The sequence below is a fragment of the Cydia pomonella genome, chromosome 17 (assembly GCF_033807575.1).
Source record: "Cydia pomonella isolate Wapato2018A chromosome 17, ilCydPomo1, whole genome shotgun sequence".
In the NCBI taxonomy this organism is placed as follows: Eukaryota; Metazoa; Arthropoda; class Insecta; order Lepidoptera; family Tortricidae; genus Cydia; species Cydia pomonella.
The window spans coordinates 12,869,539-12,892,014 of record NC_084719.1 but is presented as its reverse complement, the minus strand read 5'-3'; the positions used below and the strand labels follow the sequence as shown (position 1 = coordinate 12,892,014).

Sequence of the window (22,476 nt, the reverse complement as noted above, 5' to 3'; positions counted from 1 at the left end):
ATCAGTACGTCAGAATTTAATCGAAATTATTTAAAATAGTATGCAAAAAAGCAAAAGCAGCTTATCTTAAAGAAAAAATAAAATGCTCTAAAAATAAAGTTAAATCTGTTTTGAAAATAATAAACACAGAAACGGGTCAAAGCAGTAAAGGAAATTCCACAATCACATTATCAGTCGATGGCAAATTAGAAACAGACCCCGTCAACGTAGCAAATGAATACTTTCTTTTCTAAAATTCCCAAGGAAACCACAAAATTTCTGGCATCATCAACAAAATGTAGAACTTAAAAATATAAGTCACTTCCATTTTAATAATGTTTCCCTTAAATAATTGTATGCCTTAGACATTCTAAAGACGTTCAAAAAGATAAAATTAAAAATAACTGAAGATCTATGGGGGGTATCGGTACAGGTACTTACCGGAATCGATTTTGGAGAAGCACTAGCTTTAGCATTAATTTTTAACAGTTGCATATAAAAACGCGTTTCCCAAGTTTAATGAAATTTAGTAAAGTGGTACCAATTTTCAAATCAGGTGATAGCCATAATCCGACTGATATCGTCCAGGATCTATGTTGCCAGCATTTAGAAAAATAAAAATAAAAAATACATTCGCAATTATATTCTCACTTCAATTCGAATAAAATCCTTCATACACAACAATTTGGTTTTACCACAAATAGATCCACTGCGGATGCGGTTTTACAAACTTGGAAAGAGTCGCAGGACGCGATTGGCGCCTTCTGCGACCTTTCCAAAGCCTTTGATTGTATAGACCATAAGACGTTAATTACCAAGCTTTGTTTCTATGGCATTTAAGGACAAGCATTGAATCGAATACACTTTTATCTATCAGAGAGAAGCCAAAAGGTTACCGTAAATGTGTCTTGTCGGCAGATAAAGTGGTAGAGCTGGGTGTGCCGCAGGGATCGATTTTAGGCCCGTTCTGTTTCTGGTTTATGTGAATGACCTGCCTTATATGGTAAGCCGAAAATCCGGCATTGTCATGTTCGCCGATGACCTTTGCTTTTCAAGATGAACAAAAAAGATACTGAGCTTGCTGAGCCAAATGGCACTATTTCTAAAGTATGTGAATGGTTTGCTGCAAACAATTTAATGTTAAATAATAAAAAATAAAAATTAATTTTTGAAATTCCCTTTAGTTAATGGTTCTAATAAAAATTTTGTCTCTACTATCAAACATAATGGTCTGTTGACTTTGTATAAACAACGGTGTTTTTAAGAACAACACTTGATTCAAAACTGCAGTGGGGATCCCATTCCCATGTAACTACACTAGCTAGTAGGTTGAGCTCAGCCGCTTTTGCAGTCAGAAAAATGAGACAGTTAACTAATGTAGAGACGGCACGATTGGTTTACTTTGCCTACTTACTACCTAAGCATACCTAAAGCAATTGTTGTAAATGGAATAGAACGAAGTGGTTTATGCTTAGAGTAAATAGTAATTTTAAGATTTACCCAGTTATGGCAAACCCCGCTACTTACGCCTTTTAATGAAAAAATAGAGCTACATAAAATAATCTATTTATATTTTTACTTACTTAAATTCCTAAATCGTTTTTTTTATTTTTAGCGCGTTTTTATGTAAGTAATGATATTGCTTGAATGATCTTCACTCATTGTAATTTATTGTAATTCTATCGCTACGAAACCCTTCAAATCTATTCAGCAGACAGAATTTACGGAACCCTCTACATTAAGCCCCTACTCAAAGCCACGCACTTTATGCTCACAATACCACAGAAAGCAAAGCGGCAATTCACGTGAAAATACACCTTCGGCCTACTGCGTAAAAAACTACCACCATGTTATACCACCGTGGTTTTCGTGTTGTACAGTATTACAGACAGAATAGACCACAACCCGCTCTGTGGAAGCCGATTCGCACTTGAACTCATCTAAAGCCTGATTTACATGCGTGCAAGTGCTTGCCTAGTGTCAGGGGCGATTATCGCAAATTGTGGGAATCTTTTACTCTCACTAAGACGTAATTAGAGTGACAGAGAAAAATGCCCGCAATTGACGTACTTCGATTTTCGCGGGTATAGCCCAGGGACGCAGCTTGGGCCAATTACATCTACACTTCCCTCATATCGGGCCCGAAGCCAGTTCCGATGTCATGTCAGGCCTGATAATAGTTTAATATCAGCACATCGTTAACAATATTTGAAATGTAAAAAAATGGTTCAAGTCGACACGCATGTAAATCACTAAATGAGGCTTACAAAAAAAAAAATAAAAAAAAAAAAATCTTTTATTTCGTGTAACAAGAGACACATATCTTCTTAAACTAAGAACTACTTAAGACTTAAGAGGCCTTGAGTTAAATTCGCAATACAGAATTGAGGACGCTTCAGTTAACCATTTTTACAGATTTGACATGTTACCACACTGGAGGCACTGGAGCCTATCCTATTACAAGTATAACTTCGTATGTCTAAATTTAATAATTATTTCTAAATGTATGTTGTGTGGTTGTATGTGCAGGGGGAGGGGGGGGGGGGGGTCAACTATCTCTGCAGCTGACTATACATGGCCGCGTCCTACATGAGCGATCTATGTAGCTACCATGAAACAGGGCTATAACTGCGAAAATCTAAGTTCGTCAATTGCGGGCATTTTTCTCTGTCACCCTAATTACGTTTTAGTGAGAGTAAAAGAGAATTTTTGGTCAAACCATCGAGTCATCAATTCTACCAATCCATTTTGTATCTAACGTGTCAAGAATCGTCGTCTCTGGAAGTAGATAGCGATGGCAACAGCAGCGGATGTGAGGATTAAAATAAATCCACATAGTTAATTAAAATAAGTGTAACTGTATCTCTCTCATAGAATAAAAAGATAATTTCTATAGAAAGTTGTTTTATTTTCTTACAAAAAGAACATAACTACTTAACAAAATTTAACAAAAACATCATAAGGGACGAACTTATTTTTTTCCAAAAATACTGGTCTTTGAAATGTGTAATCGTATATTTCTGAACTATTGGCCACTTACTAAAATGGCCTATACAATATTTATCTCTACTAACTAATATACTATACCTACACCGTGTTTTTTTGATTTCCGTTAATTTCGAGGGTGCATCCCTGAGCTTAAATTAAGTAACTTTCTTAAAGACACCGGTATTTTAATTACCTAACTCCATTTCGGAAATAATCAATCATTATTTTTTATGTTATAAGGCCCTTTCGAGCGTGAACACTTGCCTTAGGGCCTGTTTACATATTGATTAGTGTTTAGTACGAGTTCATACATTTGCTACTAAACGTAAGTATTATCTCGGACGATCGATGTTCGAAATAACCAAATCAAAATCAAATCAAAAATATTTTATTGTATGGTTATGGGTTCTACAAAGGTCTTAGGTAAATGAGTCATGTTCTCCATATCCTGCCTTACAAAGGCGTACAATATTTGGTAAGGTACTTATCTTAGATCTAAATTCAATGTAAAGTACATTTATTAACAAAAACAAAGCATGATATTAAGTGACATAAATTACCATAATATGTAATTTTATACTTAATAATTATTATTATATAACAACAACAACATAATATTAATTACTTATTACATTATTATCATACTATTAATTACTAACATTATTGTGATTTACTAACTTAGTAAAAAGTCATTTATGCTATAGAATCATTGCTTGACTAACCAATCAAACAGTTTGTTTTTGAAAGGTAATGATGGCAGTTTCTTAAGGTCTGTGGGAAGCTTATTGAATATCTTTATACTCATGGATATAATGCTTTTTGAAAAGAGTGCTGATTTATGGTTAGTGCGTATTATGTCGTACATATATTTGGTTCTGATTGCTTGAGTAGTGGATTTTTTTACGGGAAACAAATCCGGTTTTTTTTTTACAAATATGCAGTAAGTATCCTGTTGTCGATAAAGTAAGGTCTACATGATTCCATTTGATTAATACCGTAAGTGGAACGAATGCATTTTTTTTTGTAATCTGAAAATTCTGTCTTTATTGCTGCTGTTTCCCCACATTATTAGTCCGTAACGCAGATTTGACATTATATATGAGTGGAAAGCGAGTAGGGCAGTTTGATCTGATGATATATTTTTTAGTCTTCGTAGAGGGTATATGTATTTGGCTTTTTTGTTTTAAAAAATGCTCCGTATGGTGATGCCAGTTAACATTGATATGTCACAGTTTTTAATTGTTTGGTTTAGTTAAATGTAATGCCCATGTTACAACAACGTTATATGCAACATTTAATTACTTTTATGGAAATAAAAATAGTATAAATAATAGTAAATATGCCATTTACTTTCCTTAAACGTACTTATTGATACCCCGAAGTTAACGGAATTCAATAAAAACACGGTGATGTACATAATTATAAGAAGCCATTTAGTTTTTTTCATTTCCTGTAAAATCATGTCTAGTGTAGTTATGTTGTTTTTGTAAACATGCCTGCATTTTTAGGGTTCCGTAGCCAAATGGCAAAAAACGGAACCCTTATAGATTCGTCATGTCCGTCTGTCTGTCCGATTATGTCACAGCCACTTTATTCCGAAACTATAAGAGCTGTACTGTTCAAACTTGGTAAGTAGATGTATTCTATGAACCGCATTAAGAGTTTACACAAAAATAGAAAAAAAAAACAATAAATTTTGGGGGTTCCCCATACTTAGAACTGAAACTCAAAAAATCTTTTTTCATCGAACCCATACGGAGTATCTATGGATAGGTCTTTAAAAATGATATTGAGGTTTCTAATATAATTTTTTTCTAAACTGAATAGTTGGCGCGAGAGATACTTCCAAAGTGGTAAAAATGTGTGTCCCCCCCCCCGTAACTTTTAAAATAACAGAATGAAAAATCTAAAAAAAATATATAATATACATTACCATGCAAACTTCCACCGAAAATTGGTTTGAACGAGATCTAGTAAGTAGTTATTTTTAATACACTACCGTTTTACCGTTCTGTCGCCATGCGTGATTTATGTATCCATGCCAAATTGCAGCTTTTTAGCATTAACGATCACGGAGCAAAGCCGCGCCCGCGGACGATCTCTCAGACCGGCATGGCGAAACTATATAATAAAGGGTTCCTTCTTATTTCCTAGTTGACTTGGATTTTCAAATGTACTTTTTTCTGTCAGTAGGGAACACTTAGAAAAAATTGTAGGCGCGAAGGGTTAACTACATAACCGCCCATAGAAAATTTAAATTTCGCACCTTTTCTACTGACCTACTGACAAAATGGGTTTGCCAGATTATAATTTTGAAGTTCAGAGAAAAAAAAACTTACATGATGGCCAAGCGTGATTAGAAAAAAAAGCGGCTAAGTGCGAGTCGGACTCCCCCATGAAGGGTTCCGTACCAATTAAAAAAACTTCTTACTAGATCTTACTAGATCTCGTTCAAAGTGTTCAAACCAATTGTCGGTGGAAGTTTGCATGGTAATGTATATTTTTTTTTTTTTTAGTTTTATCAATCTGGTTTTTTAGAGTTACAGGGAGGGGGGGGGGGACACACATATATTTAATTTTATGACGTATTAAAAAAACTACTTACTTACTAGATCTCGTTCAAACCAATTTTCGGTGGAAGTTTGCATGATAATGTACATAATTTTTTTTTTTACTTTTATCATTCTCTTATTTTAGAAGTTACAGGGGGGGGGGGGGGGGACACACATTTTACCACTTTGGAAGTGTCTCTCGCGCAAACTATTCAGTTTAGAAAAAAATATATTAGAAACCTCAATATCATTTTTGAAGACCTATCTATAGATACCCCACGCGTATGGGTTTGATGAATAAAGATTTTTTGAGTTTCAGTTCTAAGTATGGGGAACCCCAAAAATTTACTGTTTCTTTTTTCTATTTTTGTGTAAAAATCTTAATGCGGTTCATTATTCTATGAACTCTACTTACCAAGTTTGAACAGTATAGCTCTTATAGTTTCGGAAAAAAAGTGGCTGTGACTTAAACGGACAGACAGACAGACATGACGAATCTATAAGGGTTCCGTTTTTTGCCATTTGGCTACGGAACCCTAAAAATACTTTCTATATTTGTATGAATGGTACAATTTCGCGCCTTTTTCTACTGACAAATTGGGTTTGTTTCAGTATAGCAAACTATCTATAGACGGGTTTCTTGTACAATAATACTTGTAAAAAATACACTCTATCTATATTTGTATGAATGGTACAATTTCGCGTCTTTTTCTACTGACAAATTGGGTTTGTTTCAATATAGCAAACTATCTATAGACGCGTTTCTTGATCAATAATATATGTAATAAAAAAAATTTAACAAAAAAATTTAACCTCCTAAAGAACTAAAAGGCAATAGAAAAACCGGCACTAACACGAAACAAATCGACCAACAAAAAAAAACAATAGCGCACTGAAAAGAAAAAATAATAATTTTGTCTTCAATAACGCAAGTGAATACCTACCCTATAATTACAATAGGGTTGTTTCCGTCTACAAATCTTAGGGCAGAATTGTATCCCAATAAATTCTTTTGGATTATAAGAACGTGTTAAACTACTTTTAGGGGACCTGTAATGACCATATTTTTGTAAATATTGAATTTAAAATATCTTTTGGCACACGTCACGTGACCAAACTCGAAACGTCATTGAAGATTCTGATGACGTCACAACTCTCGGATTGACACCGTTGACAGTTAGGCGATAAACAACAAATGACAAATGTCAGTTGACAGTTCGTATCTTCTACGTGTGTATGTAGTTATGTGTCAAACCGTAAACTGTGACGTCGCACAATTCTCAAAGAGCGTTTTGGGCGCGAAAGCATATGACAAAATATATTTTGTTAATTTAACATATTTAACGCCGTTTTTAGTATAAATGTTGAATTTTAGGGCAACTTTTAGTTAATATAGAACGTAATACAAGCGTTTCAAAATTGGAAACAACCCTATTATAATCTATTTCTATACACTTTCTATATAGAAAGTGTACAGAAATAGATTTTAATTGTACACCTAATACAATCGCTAGGTTTATATCAATTTAATTACATCTAGTAACAGTGCCGGATTAAGATATTTTGGTGCCCTAAGCATTTCTAGACCATGGTGCCCCCTCATCAAGATTACATTGAATTTTCTTGGTAAATTGAGTGACGTTTATTGCCGCATGACTGCTAAGAATAGAATTTTCAATCCGTCACATCATTTTATCACGGAAGTTGACAATGCTGCAGCAGTAATATTGCAACAGTAGGTAATGCTGCTGCAGTCGCCATACGAATGTCACCTTTACTAATTACTTGTATCAAAACTAAACGAAATGACCGAAATTATCTATTCTTCTACGTAGTCGTAGTTCAAATTGTAAAAAAATGGCCGCGATTTTTAAATTCTTTATCTTTGGTAAAATCATGTTAATCATCCAAAAACGCCTTCTTACCAGTGTCTGATCCACCAAACCTTGCTGGTAGTGTCATTGTTATTGATAGTGGGTTCCTTCTACATCGAGTGGTTTGGTCATCCAAGGAAAAATGTATCTCCTAAGGATCCCAAAATGTATGCATTACGGATTCGTCGGATTACACGCATTTAGGACCAAATGAAAGTATTAAAACAATTTTCAGCTTGCTGGGAATTAATTCCTCAAAACGCTATTTTTTGGTACTATAATTTGATTGACCTTAATTGCGAAAGTTTAAATCAGTGTTTTTAAAGGTAAAGTGTAAGGCTGAGCTTTTCATAAGGTTGAACGCTCGGAGCGTTCAATCGGAGCTTACGAATGAGGCCAAAAGTCGAGCTGGAAGAAAGCAGAGCCCGGAATTGACCAATGGCGAGGTGTGAATGACTGGACGTCTGGAGCGTCCGATCCCGGACCGTTATCATATACAACCAATGGCGAAGTGCGAGCAAGGCAGAAGGCCTAGCTGCGAGAGTGGAAAGCTTGAATTTGGATCTATGATCAAGTGAAAGTAAGGCAGAAGATCGACTTTTGCATAAAGTAGAAGGCCTGGTGTCGCATAAGACCTAACACTGAGCTGCAAAAGTGTGGCTTGAAATCGAACCTATGTAATCATGGTTTTCCTATTGCTCGGCCTTTGGCTTAATTCCAAAGCGCGACTTGATAAGATACATTTGGTTTTCGGCCTACGTGGGGCCCTTTATGACACTTTGAAAATTAGGTCGCAGGATCGCGGCTCTGCAGCAACTCAGCCTGGCCGGCAAATCTGGCGTGCAGGAGAGCAAAATTCGCTACAAAATCAGTAAACTACGCTAAAAAATCGGCTAGCCACAAGCCCGGAACGGCAAGATTTGTTGGCCATGAGGTTTGAGGGCCTCCGGGTAAGGTCAAATCAAAGGCCTACGTTTGAGACGTGCTTACCTATGTGTATCCTCATTCTCTTACTCTTACGATCCTACGACCCTTCGTTATTAGATGGGTACTTGCACACGTATCAAAAAGTTTCGTGTACAACTCCACTACGACTGCGATACTAATGCAGAGTGCGCGTTTTTTTCTTATGATTTTGGTGCCCCCCCTAGACGTGGTGCCCTAAGCAAGTGCTAATTTTGCTTAAGGGTTAATCCGGCACTGTCTAGAAAGTATGAACTATATACATACTTACTTCTGAAATCAATCACACAAATCTGCGTATTTATATTATTTACAATCTGTTATTTTTGGAGTCGCCAGCCAGCCTCAAACAAACTTGAGCACCATACATAAAATATATATATATATATATATATACGCGTCGACCTGAGAACCTCCTCTGTTTTTTTTGTCGGTTAAAAAATACTTTCTATATTTGTATGAATGGTACAGTCACATTATAGTACCTTATACAAATATTGTGAGGAACGAAACGTTATAGTCGTAGTGTTGTGCAACAATAATTGCTTAATCGATGAAATCCACATAGCCGCTTGTCAAATCGTCGCCGATCGGATAAATTTAAAAACACAAATCAAAATGTATGGACTACGTCCTACATTCGCCCAAGCTTAGATGATGTTAAAAAATGAAATATATTCAAATTTAGCTTGTACCATTATACGCAATGTGCATTAATTAATTAGCATACGTAACGATAACGTTTGTTAGAGACCGTTCGTTACGGACAGGACTTGTAAAAGCATTGTATAATTGTAAAATCTTCGCTGGTCTCAGGTGTTGTCGAGGTGGTAAATAATAATGGACTGTAGAATTAACGCTGGTTTATTGTCCAAATTGTAAGAAATACAAAAGGTGGCAAAGTGAATCGTCGTTGACGAATCGGTAACAACCGGTAAGTTTTTGAAAGCTCTAGGAACTGTCAAAGTTTTGAATACAAAATTGCCTTACTGAAATTTGAATATAGAGATTTGAAATATGATTGAATTTATACATTTTATTGAATATTTGAATCTGTAAATTCTTTATTTACAATAACAATATACATAATGGATATATACAGATGATTACTATAACTAGCTTATATCTAAAATAAAATAGGCCCTTCAGGCATTGTACTGTAAAAGAGATACGGTCTAGCTGAGGTAGGGAATGTAAACGCTCCAGGTAGATTCTAATATTAATATATATTTTTTCTTCATAAACGAAATACAATAATGTCGATTAACACAGATGCTTGCAATGCAACTTTCAGAATGAAATCGCCTGCAGATCTTTATTCCGTCAGCAGGGCGATAGTTCTGAATTCAAATAATTATTGCCAGTTATCTATCATAAGACTGTGAAAGTTGGAAACCTTCACAGTACCAAGGATGCTGGCGGCATTTCCTCGTTGTATCGCAATATACATATAATTAATATTATATTTTATTTAAAAGATATGCAATTTGAATTAAATTAATGATGAGAAAATATTAATGAACGAATTAATTTATTTTATTTCAGACTTTTTCAAATCCATATTTTTGTTAGTAGTTACACGGGTAGAAAAATACATTAAAATAAATTATGTAATATCAAAATATGAAGTTGATTTTTAATACATAATATGTTAGTTATATTGCCTGATGAATACAGTATCATAAGTGAGTCCTTTTTTGAACGATTAGAAACAATAATCCATATCCTTTTCTGTATCGGTACCCTTTGTTTTATCCATCTTTGTTTTTTTTCTTTGTCATTGTCCGAATATTGTTAACTTTAGGTTATAATCCAGTAACTTTGTCGCCTTTTGAAATGGGGTTCGTTTGTGTCAAATCCGGTAGTTCTGCAGACTTGTTTATGATGTTAACTCAAAGAATAATCCAAGTTTGTGACCTCGAGCGCCGAACATAACTGTGTCAAAAAACGAATAAGCCGGGAAAATTTCTGTTTTTTTTAGATATGTGCGATTATAACCCTAAAGGACTAGTTTTGATATCACTGTCTCGAAACGTTTTAAAGTTGACTTAATTTGCTGCAATACAAGACTAGAATTGTTTCGGCATAGACCAAATAGTTTCCGAGATAAAGACTTTCAAAGTTTATAAGAGAAGGTGTAAAGAGTTGGCTCACCAAGTCCAATCTATGGTATATTTCTTCATTGAATGATATATAACTTGCCCTAGTTGCTAATAGCAGGAAGAAATATAGTATAGATTGGATTTCCCCCCTCTTTTTGCGGGTAGGCACGGTACGATCTCGTGGCTACCAGACCAAATTAGCTTTGTTTGACCTAAGGGATACGGACAATTGTGCATACTTACCCTACTAATTCAAGTTCGAGTTCTTCATTTTTTGCCACAGTTGCGTTTGGCGCTCGAGGTCACAAACTTGGATTATTCATTGGGCTGGAAAAAATCAGAACTACCGGATTTGATGCAGACGCTAATGTATAAAGTTACTCTATTATTATAAACTAATTTGTAGACAGTGTGGGAAACGCTATTAGGATTCGCCATGTGCGAAACCGTTATCAGTTCTGTACCGCTATATCCCGGTGAGCCAGATATACCTGCGAAAGAGACGGTCATGGAGAGTTGGAGACACAACAGTTTGGAGTCGGACGCCAACTCGACAAGTTGTCTTGTACCTTTTATAATAGGTCGAGCTTGATATCGTATCGCTCCCTACGTGTTCTTTTGGTAATTTGGTGCCTATTATTTAAGGGTCAAGGTTGATTGTATATCGCTCTCTATTTGCTATTGCAATTAGTGTTAGTTTAGTTTCTGTGTTGTTATTTTTCGTTTATTATTGTTACCCCCTCTGAAATTTTATTTTGAAACAATCCCAACGCATTAGTACATACATTTACCAATACCAATCCCCACTTTCAAAAAAATATAGTAAAAATATTTTGATTTCTTCTATAAGTAATCAATAAAATTAATTGATTTAAGTTATTTGTTACATAAAGCAGATAATTTTTTTGGGTTTCGTACCCGAAGGTTGAGAATCGATTGCTGCGATTACGTTGTCAGCCGTCCATCACTGTCTATAATCTGTCTGTAAATGGATTCGGTGTCAACTACTGTCAAGATGTTAAAGGTCAGGATCTCATGATGACTGATGTGCCGCTGGAATATTTTCCTAAATTGAGATATTTAAACAATCTACTATATTTTTGTGTGTAGTTTTTTTTGCACATTAGTAGTCTCAAGCAAGAGCAGTTATAAGTACCGGTAAGCTCAACCTAAATGAAATTTTAAGAGATTGTATTTATCTATTGCCACTATGACAACAAAATAATAAATACATATTCAATTAAAAGTTAAGGGAGGCCTTTTTACACATTTTATTTCTTTTAATAAGTTTTGTCGTTATATTGTGAGCTCATGAGTTGTTAGAAATAATTAATAATAAAAATTAATCAGACATGGGTAAGACTTAAGAAAAAAAAAAAAACGGAACCCACAGGGCGCGAGTGCGACTCGTATGTGAGTGAATTATTGTTAACAGTTGCTTAAAAATAGTTTTTTGTTTACTCCTTAAGAAATAATCATTTCAATTAGTTAATTACAATCAATTATTAAAGTCATTCATAAGTATTAGAACCATTTAAACTTCATTAGCTAACTATATCGATACAATTAGAATCTATTTGAGTTTGCACTGCTTATGAGCGTCACTATAAAAGTCAAACCCAGTCAAATGACATTGACAGCTATCACTGTCAGTGTCACAGGACGCTCCGATCCTCCCCAAATCTACTGTGGCTTTTTTCTTCTCTTTTACAATTATAATTAAACCGTATTACAAGGGGATAGAGCATCATTTTCTAATTTCCTACCATTACTTTTTCGTCTTCACCGCTGAAGCTGAATGTACAATTTATTGTTTTGGCAGGAATGGGCTGGGTGGTTGACTAGGCGGTAGGCGCCGGATTGACCAAGGTTATGTATGTAGACTTTTTAAAACTATAGTTTCGGATACATTATTTTCATAATCAAGAGGTTAAAAACCCCGTGTAAGTAATTCCGGTCTTTACTGTCGATTTGTGCCCAAGAGACGAATGATAAGAATTTAAATTAGGATATTGCAATGAATGGCATCGATTACCTTTTTTTTTCAGTGTAAGAATGTCGGGATTTGAGAATGGAAGTATAACTTTGGACGAGGAGCGGGACGTCTACTATGCCGGGCAAGTGTTGTCAGGGAAGCTTGAGTTTGGAATTAATCAGCCACTACAGTTCAAGGGTAAATAGTGCCAACCTTATTCTTGACAAATAATTGTTATTCATTTGAATTTGCACCATATTGTAAAGTAATAAAAGTCTATATTAAAATATGTATCTACTACTTTTGGGCCAAAACAGTTGGTGTTACTTTAGAACAACCAATTAAAACCAATGATTCTGTTGTTAAGTGGTGTTTTAAATTATTCAAATATTGTCTGGTAAACAATTTTTTTGACTCCAACTATGCTGAGTATGCACTTGGCTATGAAAATGCATATATATTCCATAGGAATAGGAGCCACAATTTTGACATATCTCTTGGAATGAAAACAGTTTGGTTGGACTCAAAGGTCTTTTTATTTATTACTTCAGTATTTAGATAACTCTCTCAATAACTGTTAATTAAATTACTAGATATGATAACTCTTTGATATCTGCATTGTTTTTTTTCTGTTACTCAGCCATCAACCTAGTGTTTCACGGGGAAGCCAATGTGTCTTGGGAGGAAACAGAGGTGGAGGAATATGACGGAGTGCGGAGTTACAATAACATACCATATGGCGGCGAAGAGGTGTTCTTCCATGTAGAGCAATGTGTCTGTGGAGGTGTTGGTATGGATGTTTGAAATATTTTTTTATACAGAAAGTGAAAATATGGTTTTAACACTTCCAAATTAAAAAGGTGAGCTACTGGTACCAGCAATACCTCACCTCAGGCTCCCAGCTGAGGTCTCGGTAGCTCACTTAGCTTTACGATGACGTGTCGCACACGACAGGCGTGGTGTTTAAAGGGTTAATAGACTAGAGGGTTTGGACCCAGAAAGTACCAATTGCTGATGAAGAGCATAGAACTCCTCAATGATAAAAAATTCATTCTGATTTGTTAAGGTTGTTAAGCAACTTGGCCTCATAAAAGTGTTTGAACCTTGAATAATTAACAATAATAAACGTAACTCCGTGATGAAATAATACATCCTATTCTAGCCAAGTTCGGGCCCCTTTAAAGTAAGCAGAAAATTAGACTCGACCAACCATGATTTTCATTGGCAATTAAAACATTAAACTTAATTTTAAACCGAATTTAAACCGTCGTGAGTCATACTAACACTAAAACAATTTGAATCATCTTGGCTAGACATTAAGCTTTATATTCGAACATATCCCAGGTGTATCTCAGCTGCAGCCCGGTAGCCACATGATACCGTTCCGGTTCCAAATACCGCCCACAGTGCCTTCGAGCTTCGGTACTGGGGATGATGATGAAGAGAGAACCATTTATTACTTTGTAAAGGTAAATATGGCCAATGTTCGTGTATTATCGTTAATTATATTAATCGACAATTCGTAAAACTTATTGTACAGATAATAAGGCCTATTAATGGTCTGTTTGTACAGTCATATAGTCAAAGAATTTAATTTCCATTATATTTCGTACCTTGTTACTGTGATAAGGTATGAAATGGTACTGATATTAAATTCCTTGACCGTACAAATATATCGTAATAAGTAACACACATTTATTACTATAGGAATAAGGATATATTCGGATATATTTGGCCACTTTGGCTGTCACATAGAAATATGTAGCTAAATATGTAAACTATAATTCATGTATTTTTTTTTCGAAACATTTGTATGGAGAGTATGGCAATAATGGGATTTTCTCTGGAACTAAACGGTAAACCCTAATATCCTCACAGACGGTGCTTACAAAACAAATTATTTGAGATTTTTTGGCATACTAAGAATTAAAAAAAAACATTATTACTGCATACAATAAAAAAAATATATAATAAATTATTTTCTCGACCAAATTCACTATTCCTTCTGGCCATTCTGGAATTCTGTTGCCATTGTGGAATTTAGTTTCAGGGGGCCTACCGGGAAAATCGAAATTCGCAAATTGCGGGGATCTTTCTCTTTTACTCTCACTAAGACGTAATTAGAGTGACTGAGAAAAATGCCCGCAATTGACGAACTTCGATATTCGCGGTAGGCCTCCTGTTTCTATGAAAGCTGATTGTCAGCCCACCGTGCGTCATTGTTTATTTGATACTGACTGTTCATTACATACCCATTTAAGTACTACATAATATAACATGCCCATGACTCCATGAAGTGTTTCAAATGTTACAACTGTTAGTAGTAAGTATTCATATTTACGAAGATCGTGAATATATTCATATTTACGAAGATCGTGAATAAATGTGTCCACGGCCGACAAAACGTCCCACTATTTTTTTTTCCGAAATGGGTTTTACTCGCCAATTTTAGCAAGGATCTGGCAATGTCGAGGTGTAGACTTCTGACTAATGAGAAGAGAATATTCGTTTAAATTTTGACTTTTGTGGAAGGATAGGCTGGGAACGTAAAACACCCACCCATTTAGTCGCTTGCCATAAAGACGCTTTGACAGGTTATTCGTATACAAGCAAATCTCGTCCTTACGGCAAACGACAAAGTGCGACGTTTTTCCGAACGTGGACACAAAAATGTGTCGATTTACTTGTATAGTTTCTATTTTTCTCCGTGAGCTTCTACGGATTATCGTCTTATCTATTGTTTAAAAACCGCAAAGGCGCGTGCCACTATGAAAAAAAGCGGCCAAGTGCGAGTCGGACTCGCGCATGAAGGGTTCCGTACCATTTATGACGTATTAAAAAAAACTACTTACTAGATCTCGTTCAACATTTTACCACTTAGGACACACATTTTACCACTTTGGAAGTGTCTCTTGCGCAAACTATTCAGTTTAGAAAAAAATGATATTAGAAACCTCAATATCATTTTTGAGGACCTATCCGTAGATACCCCACACATATGGGTTTGATGAAAAAAAAAAATATTTTTTATTTTATGACTTATTAAAAAAAACTACTTACTAGATCTCGTTCAAACCAATTTTCGGTGGAAGTTTGCATGGTAATGTATATGATATATTTTTTTTAGATTTTTCATTCGGTTATTTTAGAAGTTAGGGGGGGGGGGGGGACACAAACATTGTTTCACTGTGGAAGTGTCTCTCGCGCAAACTATTCAGTTTAGAAAAAAATGATATTAGAAACCTAAATATCATTTTTGAAGACCTATCCCTAGATACCCCACACGTATGGGTTGATGAAAAAAATTTTTTTTTTAAATTTTCATGACGTAATAAAAAAAAACTACTTACTAGATCTCGTTCGAACCAATTTTCGGTGGAAGTTTGCATGGCAATGAATATCATATATTTTTTTTAGATTTTTCATTCTGTTATTTTAGAAGTTACGGGGGGTGGGACACACTTTTTTTTTTACCACTTTGGAAGTGTCTCTCGCGCAAACTATTCAGTTTAGAAAAAAATGATATTAGAAACCTCAATATCATTTTTAAAGACCTATCCATAGATACCCCACACGTATGGGTTTGATGAAAAAAGATTTTTTGAGTTTCAGTTCTAAGTATGGGGAACCCCCAAAATTTATTGTTTTTTTTCTATTTTTGTGTAAACATCATAATGCGGTTCATAGGATACATCTACTTACCAAGTTTGAACAGTATAGCTTTTATAGTTTCGGAAAAAAGTGGCTGTGACAGAATCGGACAGACAGACGGACATGACGAATCTTTTTAGGTTCCGTTTTTTGCCATTTGGCTACGGAACCCTAAAAATGGTCATGCCGCATAGGTAGCGTTTATTGAATTACTACTCTATTGAGCACGGAATAAGATTCATTATGAACTAATACAGAATTCTAACAGAATAGCTGTCTGATCTCTATTGGTGCGTCTAAGGTAGGCGACTAAACGCTTTCAAACCAGCTTAACTTGTGACACTGCGATCCGAAACAAAGATACGTATTCGAAGACCTCGCTTGCACTGGTAATGCGAGCCCACGGCTAGCTAGCGCCAAGGAAGCAATGTTATGTTTCTCGAAGAGCAGGTAAAAAACAGGGCCGGATTTTCACACAAATATATTTGGGTGGTTACGTTCTTTAATTTAAAAGCATTTGATACAATAGATATTAGGTCATGTTTAATTTGTTTACCTCTACAACTTATGTTTTGTAGTTGCTGTATATTTTTTGTAGTTCACGTAAGTACAGTATGTAAGCGCAACGCAAAATGAGCAGTATTTTATGCCAAAATTTAGTATCAAATATGTTATCTTAACCTTATCAATATTACTGCTGTTTTTCATGTCATATCCAATGGATTCAATGTGTCTAGTTTTGTGTTTTTGATATCATTGTCAACACAGTTATAATTTGTATATATGTAAACTTCATGTAAACAAGAAGTTAAATCTCCTTTATTATGTGTGTACAGTCTACAAACGCATTAAATAAATTACATTGACAATTCAGGCAGTTCTCGAGTACCACGATGGCCGTGAGAGCGAGGAGTTGGAGAAAGATTTCGAAGTTGTGGTGCCACTGGATTTGAACCTCAACCCAGAGATGCAGGTACAATGAGAACCCTTTTTATTTTAATAATTTAATTAGGTAATAATGATCACAAACATACGGTCAGTCTTACAATAAGCGTTCAAGTTTGGGCGCTTGCAGCAGTTGCAACTTGATGAACTCGAAAGTATGCTAGTGCGTACTACAATTTATGGGAATTAATAAGTATATACAGCCGATGGTCATAGAAACTCTGTAATAATACAACGTAAGTAACCTTAATGAATATATGGCCCCAAAGATTTTTGATGGCGCCAACGCCTAGGGCGGTTTTCCCTTTGAATGCGGTGTGCGAGCGATGTCCCTCGCTATACATATTCGTGCATAGTGCTGTCTCGCTTACACACCGAACCAACGTGGCAGGTCTGCATCAGGGCATTATTTTTGTCCACTGTCGTTTCCAAGCAAAAAGTCCCACTTTGTCGCTTTGACAGGTTATTTGTATAAAGAATAAAGATACAAGCAAATCTCCTCCTTATGGTAAGCGACAAAATGGGACCTTCGACTAGACTTCGACACATTTATTCTGTGATAAGGGGTGATGACTGTGTAAACTATAAAATATGGTCGCTATAAAATAATAAACAAAAATGTATTTTCTTACCAATTTTCACTGGTTTAAATACATTCAGGTAGAAAACGAGGTTATCTTCGAGGAAGCCATCAGCTCCTGCTTCTGTGGCTCAGGGCTATTGAAGGTGATCGTGACTCTGCCAGCCACCGGCTTCGCACCCGCCATGGTGATGCCGATTGCTGTCAAAGCTGACAACCAGAGCTCCGTGGAGGTCACTAAGATTATCTTCGAGTTGGTCCAGGTATGTATTATAATCATGAAGACGATTAACGTATAGCCGAGGATCTTCCGAACGACCAGTCGAATCGCGATAAACTTCGAGATCGGACCTTGTTGGCGCCTTCCCTTTCCGAGTATTTCAATACGTCGTCTAAGAACCTGTCAGCCACAAAGTTTCTTTGCAGAAGTCGCCGTTATATTTAAAAAATGGAACATTTACTGCCTCGGTTGCATGTTGGGCTACCTAATAATACTTAATAATTATGCTAGAGTCTGTGCGGCATGAAAAGAGTCATAAAATGTACCTCTTAGTTCCCTTATTCCATGACACTTCTTTTTCAGCATAGACTAACAGTGCTGATTCTTGCGACTCATTGAGACTTTGTTTTCCTGTAGACGAGGTAAATTATTATTTTACATGAATGAAAATACACAGGGAAATAATATACGGGTATCAAGCACACTCATATTAACAAAAGATGACTACCGTTGCATCTATGTAGTTGATTTACAGTGACGTCATAACAGGTCGTAAGAGGAAAAATACATGTTTTTTTATTAATTTATATTAGAAGACAACGTAAAAGACGACTAGTAATATCTGTCCTATAACTAAAGTTTTCTGGCTATTTCGAAACTGGCGTTATATGAGAGAACAATACGGTGGCTTTCACACTGACGCCGCAACCACAACCGATATGATAATCATCTACATTTAACTTTACATGTAAATTCTATACAAAGTAACCTGTTTACTTTTAAGTGTAGCAGACGTCAAAGCGGTATAATAGCCCAGAGCCTCTTCAAACTTGGACCCGAGGGCCACGTATAAGCCATCAGCTCTTCTACTTCCTTTTCGCAGGCCGAATTGTATGATCATTGGCTCTCTCGCTTCTTTCCGCGGGCCAAAATTAAGATCTCACGGGTCTGAAACGGCCCGCGGGCCCTTAGTTTAGTAACCCCTGTACTAGTCAATGCGCGATCTTAGCGGTTGCGTTCGAAACTTCAGACAGAGGGTTACAAATTGACAAACATTTTATCTTCAACAGAGGGTGAAATATTTCAGCACGGACCCCCCATCGAAGAAAGAGGAACCGGAAGTCAGGCTTCAGTACTCTAAAACCGGTGCTATCCCAGCCAAGACGAGGAGAAACTTCGAACACAACTTCCGGATACCGGATTTAATACCGGTTATCACGCAGAATTGTAATACCATCAAAGTGGGCTACTTTTTTAAGGTGAGACCTTGTATTAACTTGGCGAAAATAAGACTAAAGGTGCGTCAACATCGGTGAAATGCGCCGCGACGCGTGCGGCGTGTGTGAGCGATTTAAGCAATCTGGACGCACTTTCCGAATCCAAAAAAAGCGGCCAAGTGCGAGTCGGACTCGCCCATGAAGGGTTCCGTACCATTTATGACGTAATAAAAAAAACTACTTACTAGATCTCGTTCAAACCAATTTTCGGTGGAAGTTTGCATGATAATGTATATCATATATTTTTTTTAGATTTTTCATTCTGTTATTTTAGAAGTTACAGGGGGGGGGGGGGCACATTTTTTCACTTTGGAAGTGTCTCTAGCGCAAACTATTCAGTTTAGAAAAAAATGATATTAGAAACCTCAATATCATTTTTAAAGACCTATCCATAGATACCCCACACGTATGGATTTGATGAAAAAAGATTTTTTGAGTTTCAGTTCTAAGTATGGGGAACCCCCAAAATTTATTGTTTTTTTCTATTTTTGTGTAAAAATCTCAATGCGGTTTATAGAATACATCTACTTACCAAGTTTGAACAGTATGGCCCTTATAGTTTCGGCAAAAAGTGGCTGTGACATAATCGGACAGACAGACGGACATGACGAATCTATAAGGGTTCCGTTTTTTGCCATTTGGCTACGGAACCCTAAAAATGGTGTAGGTAGGTATAGGCCATAAGTCAAAACTTACATGCATGAAGGTTACATTTCCAGTGTACGCCGAAATACTTATGCGTTCTTTGAGCTGTGGCCACGGGCTCCTCACGACGATCTTAAGTATTTTTGGCTCTCAAGGGTTATATTTCACACTCCTCACCTACCACTTACAGCTAAACGCATTAAGCACTACTACTACGTAAAATTATTGCCTGTGTACCACATCCAATGTATTTTTATTCCAGATAAAAATAGTCCTCAGCGGCTGCAACGACGACGTAGAAGATGAAATGGAAATTTGTCTCGGACAGATTCCCATACGAGAGATGATAGACGGCGAATACGTACATCCCTTACAAAGCGACTTACCTATGGGCCCTATGCCTCATCCAGGAGAACCACCTATAGAAATACCACCTTACGTATATCCTTCGCAGACTATACAAGTTGTTTCTACTTATACTGTAAGTGCTTATCCTGGAAGTTACGCCCCGCCTGCAGGGTATCCTTATCCTAATCAAAATCAACCTTACCCAGGTGCAAACCCTAGCCCGAATCCACCCTACCCTGGCGCTAACCCACCATACCCTGGTGTTAATCTTACTACTGGCCCGAACCCACCTTACCCTGGACCTAACCCTCCCTATCCTAGTAACCCTGCTCCCGCTGCCCCTGTGATAGGGTTTGTGGCCAGTCCAGCGTACCCTCCTGCTACGGGAACCTCTACGCCTTTCAATCCAAGCGCGCCTCCGGAGTAAGTTTTACCTATGGGTAATTGTAACGTCGAGTAATGTAGGATTTACAAAACGAGCCTTGTGAGAGTCAAAAGAATTTTAACCTTCCATACCGCAGTTTCATTTCATATAAATAATGGCGCCAATCCTAGCTCCGTCGAATGCTTGCTATATTACTGCTGCCATATAAATACCAAATTAATATTTTTATGGAATAATAATGACACCAATAAATTGCTCTGATATTTAGCTTAAGATATTATACATATTTGTATGAATATTCATAAGTGCTTGTTGCTGGGCCTACTTGAATAAAAAATATTTTGAATCTTGAATATGAAATCTAACTACTGTGTAGAAGGTTCGAATTTGTTTGACTAATAGGACGCGCGCGGATTCTGGCCGATTGCAAATCCTATACCCTGCCTGCCATATTATGATATGGCAGGCAGGGTAGTTCACGAAAACGTATAATGAATATGAAATTATTGTTGGTATCCCGTGCCTTTGAAATTAATGATAAGCACAAATTATACTATTATTTAATTTTTATACGCTTTTATAAATTTCATTGTAATAACAAGTAATCTAACATGACCTCTCGGCCTATGATGATCACGCTTTGGTCGTTTGTGTGGCTGTCACATACTAACTACGTGAGTGCAACCATCCCATCCCTACAGGTGGTATTGATTTAACAATAAAAAAATATTTTTTGAACTACATGTACTTACCTTCTTTAATATTTATGACTATTAGTAGGAATTGCAAATGGGTGTGGTATGTATAGATTACCAACAAAGGGTAACCCATTGTATATGCAAAGGGGTTACTTTTCTTACAAGCGACTGTACTTATTGTTTAGTTAAGCTGTAGCATCGTCTTATTACCTAGGAGCTATACATACGTCGAAGTGAATTAGATTCAGATTATATATGAGAAATAAGGGCAGAACAAGATAAAATATGAACTATCTATATACAGTTACTTATCGTTAAGAATTTCGAAAGACAAATACTAAAAAATTATCTGTATGTGTAGTCTTGGCATTCATTGTATTCGCCGTCTACCTGTAAGAGCTGTCATTGTAATACAAACCTTCAGCTTTGGTAATAAAGAAAATTTTGGAATCCAGCTAAAATATTTTAAACATACAAAAATAAACGATTATAACCTCTATAAGTATTTGTTGCTGGACTACCTCATGTGCATTTGTAATTTATAAAACTATGTTTGTACAGAATAGTTTTATAAATGTTGTGTTATTTTTAAATTATCTAGGCCTTTTACTTATAGGGTACAAATAGTTAAATACATAATCACAAATAACGCATAAAATGATATTAAGATTTACGTTAGCTGTATGTTGGTATGTGCCATTAAAAGGTGCTATATTTCAGATTTTTTAAACGATATTATACATTTATACCCTATTGTATTTGTTATTGCTCTGTATATTAGAATTATGCTATTGCGCAAATAAATTATTGATTTCTGATTCACATGACATTTTATTGATATAGCCTATTTTGTGTCCCACTGCTGGACAAAGGCCTCCCCTTTTTTCCGCCACTCATCACGGTTTGAAGTATGTTTCCGCCAGTCTCTGCAAAAAGCGTCGAGGTCATCCCGCCATCTCTTTTTTGGTCTGCCTCTGCCCCGGCTAATCTGCGGTGTCCATTCGGTAGCCAATTTGGCCCACCGATCCGGGTGCATACGGCAGACGTGTCCTGCCCAACCCCACTTAAGCTTAGCGGCCTTAACACCCACATCTATAATACCAGTTCTGGAGCGCAGTTCGGTGTTCCTAACTCGACCGGTTCTCCGAACTCCTAGTATGCTGCGCTCCATTGCTCGCTGGCAAATCTTGAGTCGGGACTTCTGGGCTTCCGTTAATGACCAAGATTGGGCGCCGTAGGTTAGGATAGGCAGGATACACATGTCGACGAGTTTGCGCTTTAGTGTCAGTGGAAG

The 22,476-nt window shown here is 36.4% G+C and overlaps 1 protein-coding gene across 2 annotated transcripts; it reads left to right on the top strand.

Moving 5' to 3' along the window:
• The first annotated feature begins 11,833 nt into the window (after positions 1-11,833).
• LOC133526872 (arrestin domain-containing protein 1-like) lies at positions 11,834-22,000 on the top strand. 2 transcript variants are annotated; one of them, XM_061863701.1, is made up of 8 exons: positions 11,834-12,332; positions 12,507-12,631; positions 13,074-13,223; positions 13,778-13,902; positions 16,959-17,057; positions 17,690-17,872; positions 18,900-19,088; positions 20,014-22,000. In XM_061863701.1, the coding sequence occupies exons 2-8, from the start codon at positions 12,514-12,516 to the stop codon at positions 20,524-20,526; spliced, it is 1,377 nt and encodes a 458-aa protein (XP_061719685.1). In that variant the 5' UTR covers positions 11,834-12,332; positions 12,507-12,513; the 3' UTR covers positions 20,527-22,000. The 2 variants fall into 2 exon arrangements, with proteins under 2 accessions (XP_061719685.1, XP_061719686.1); XM_061863702.1 differs by having other exon boundaries at positions 11,834-12,401.
• Positions 22,001-22,476: the final 476 nt, after the last annotated feature.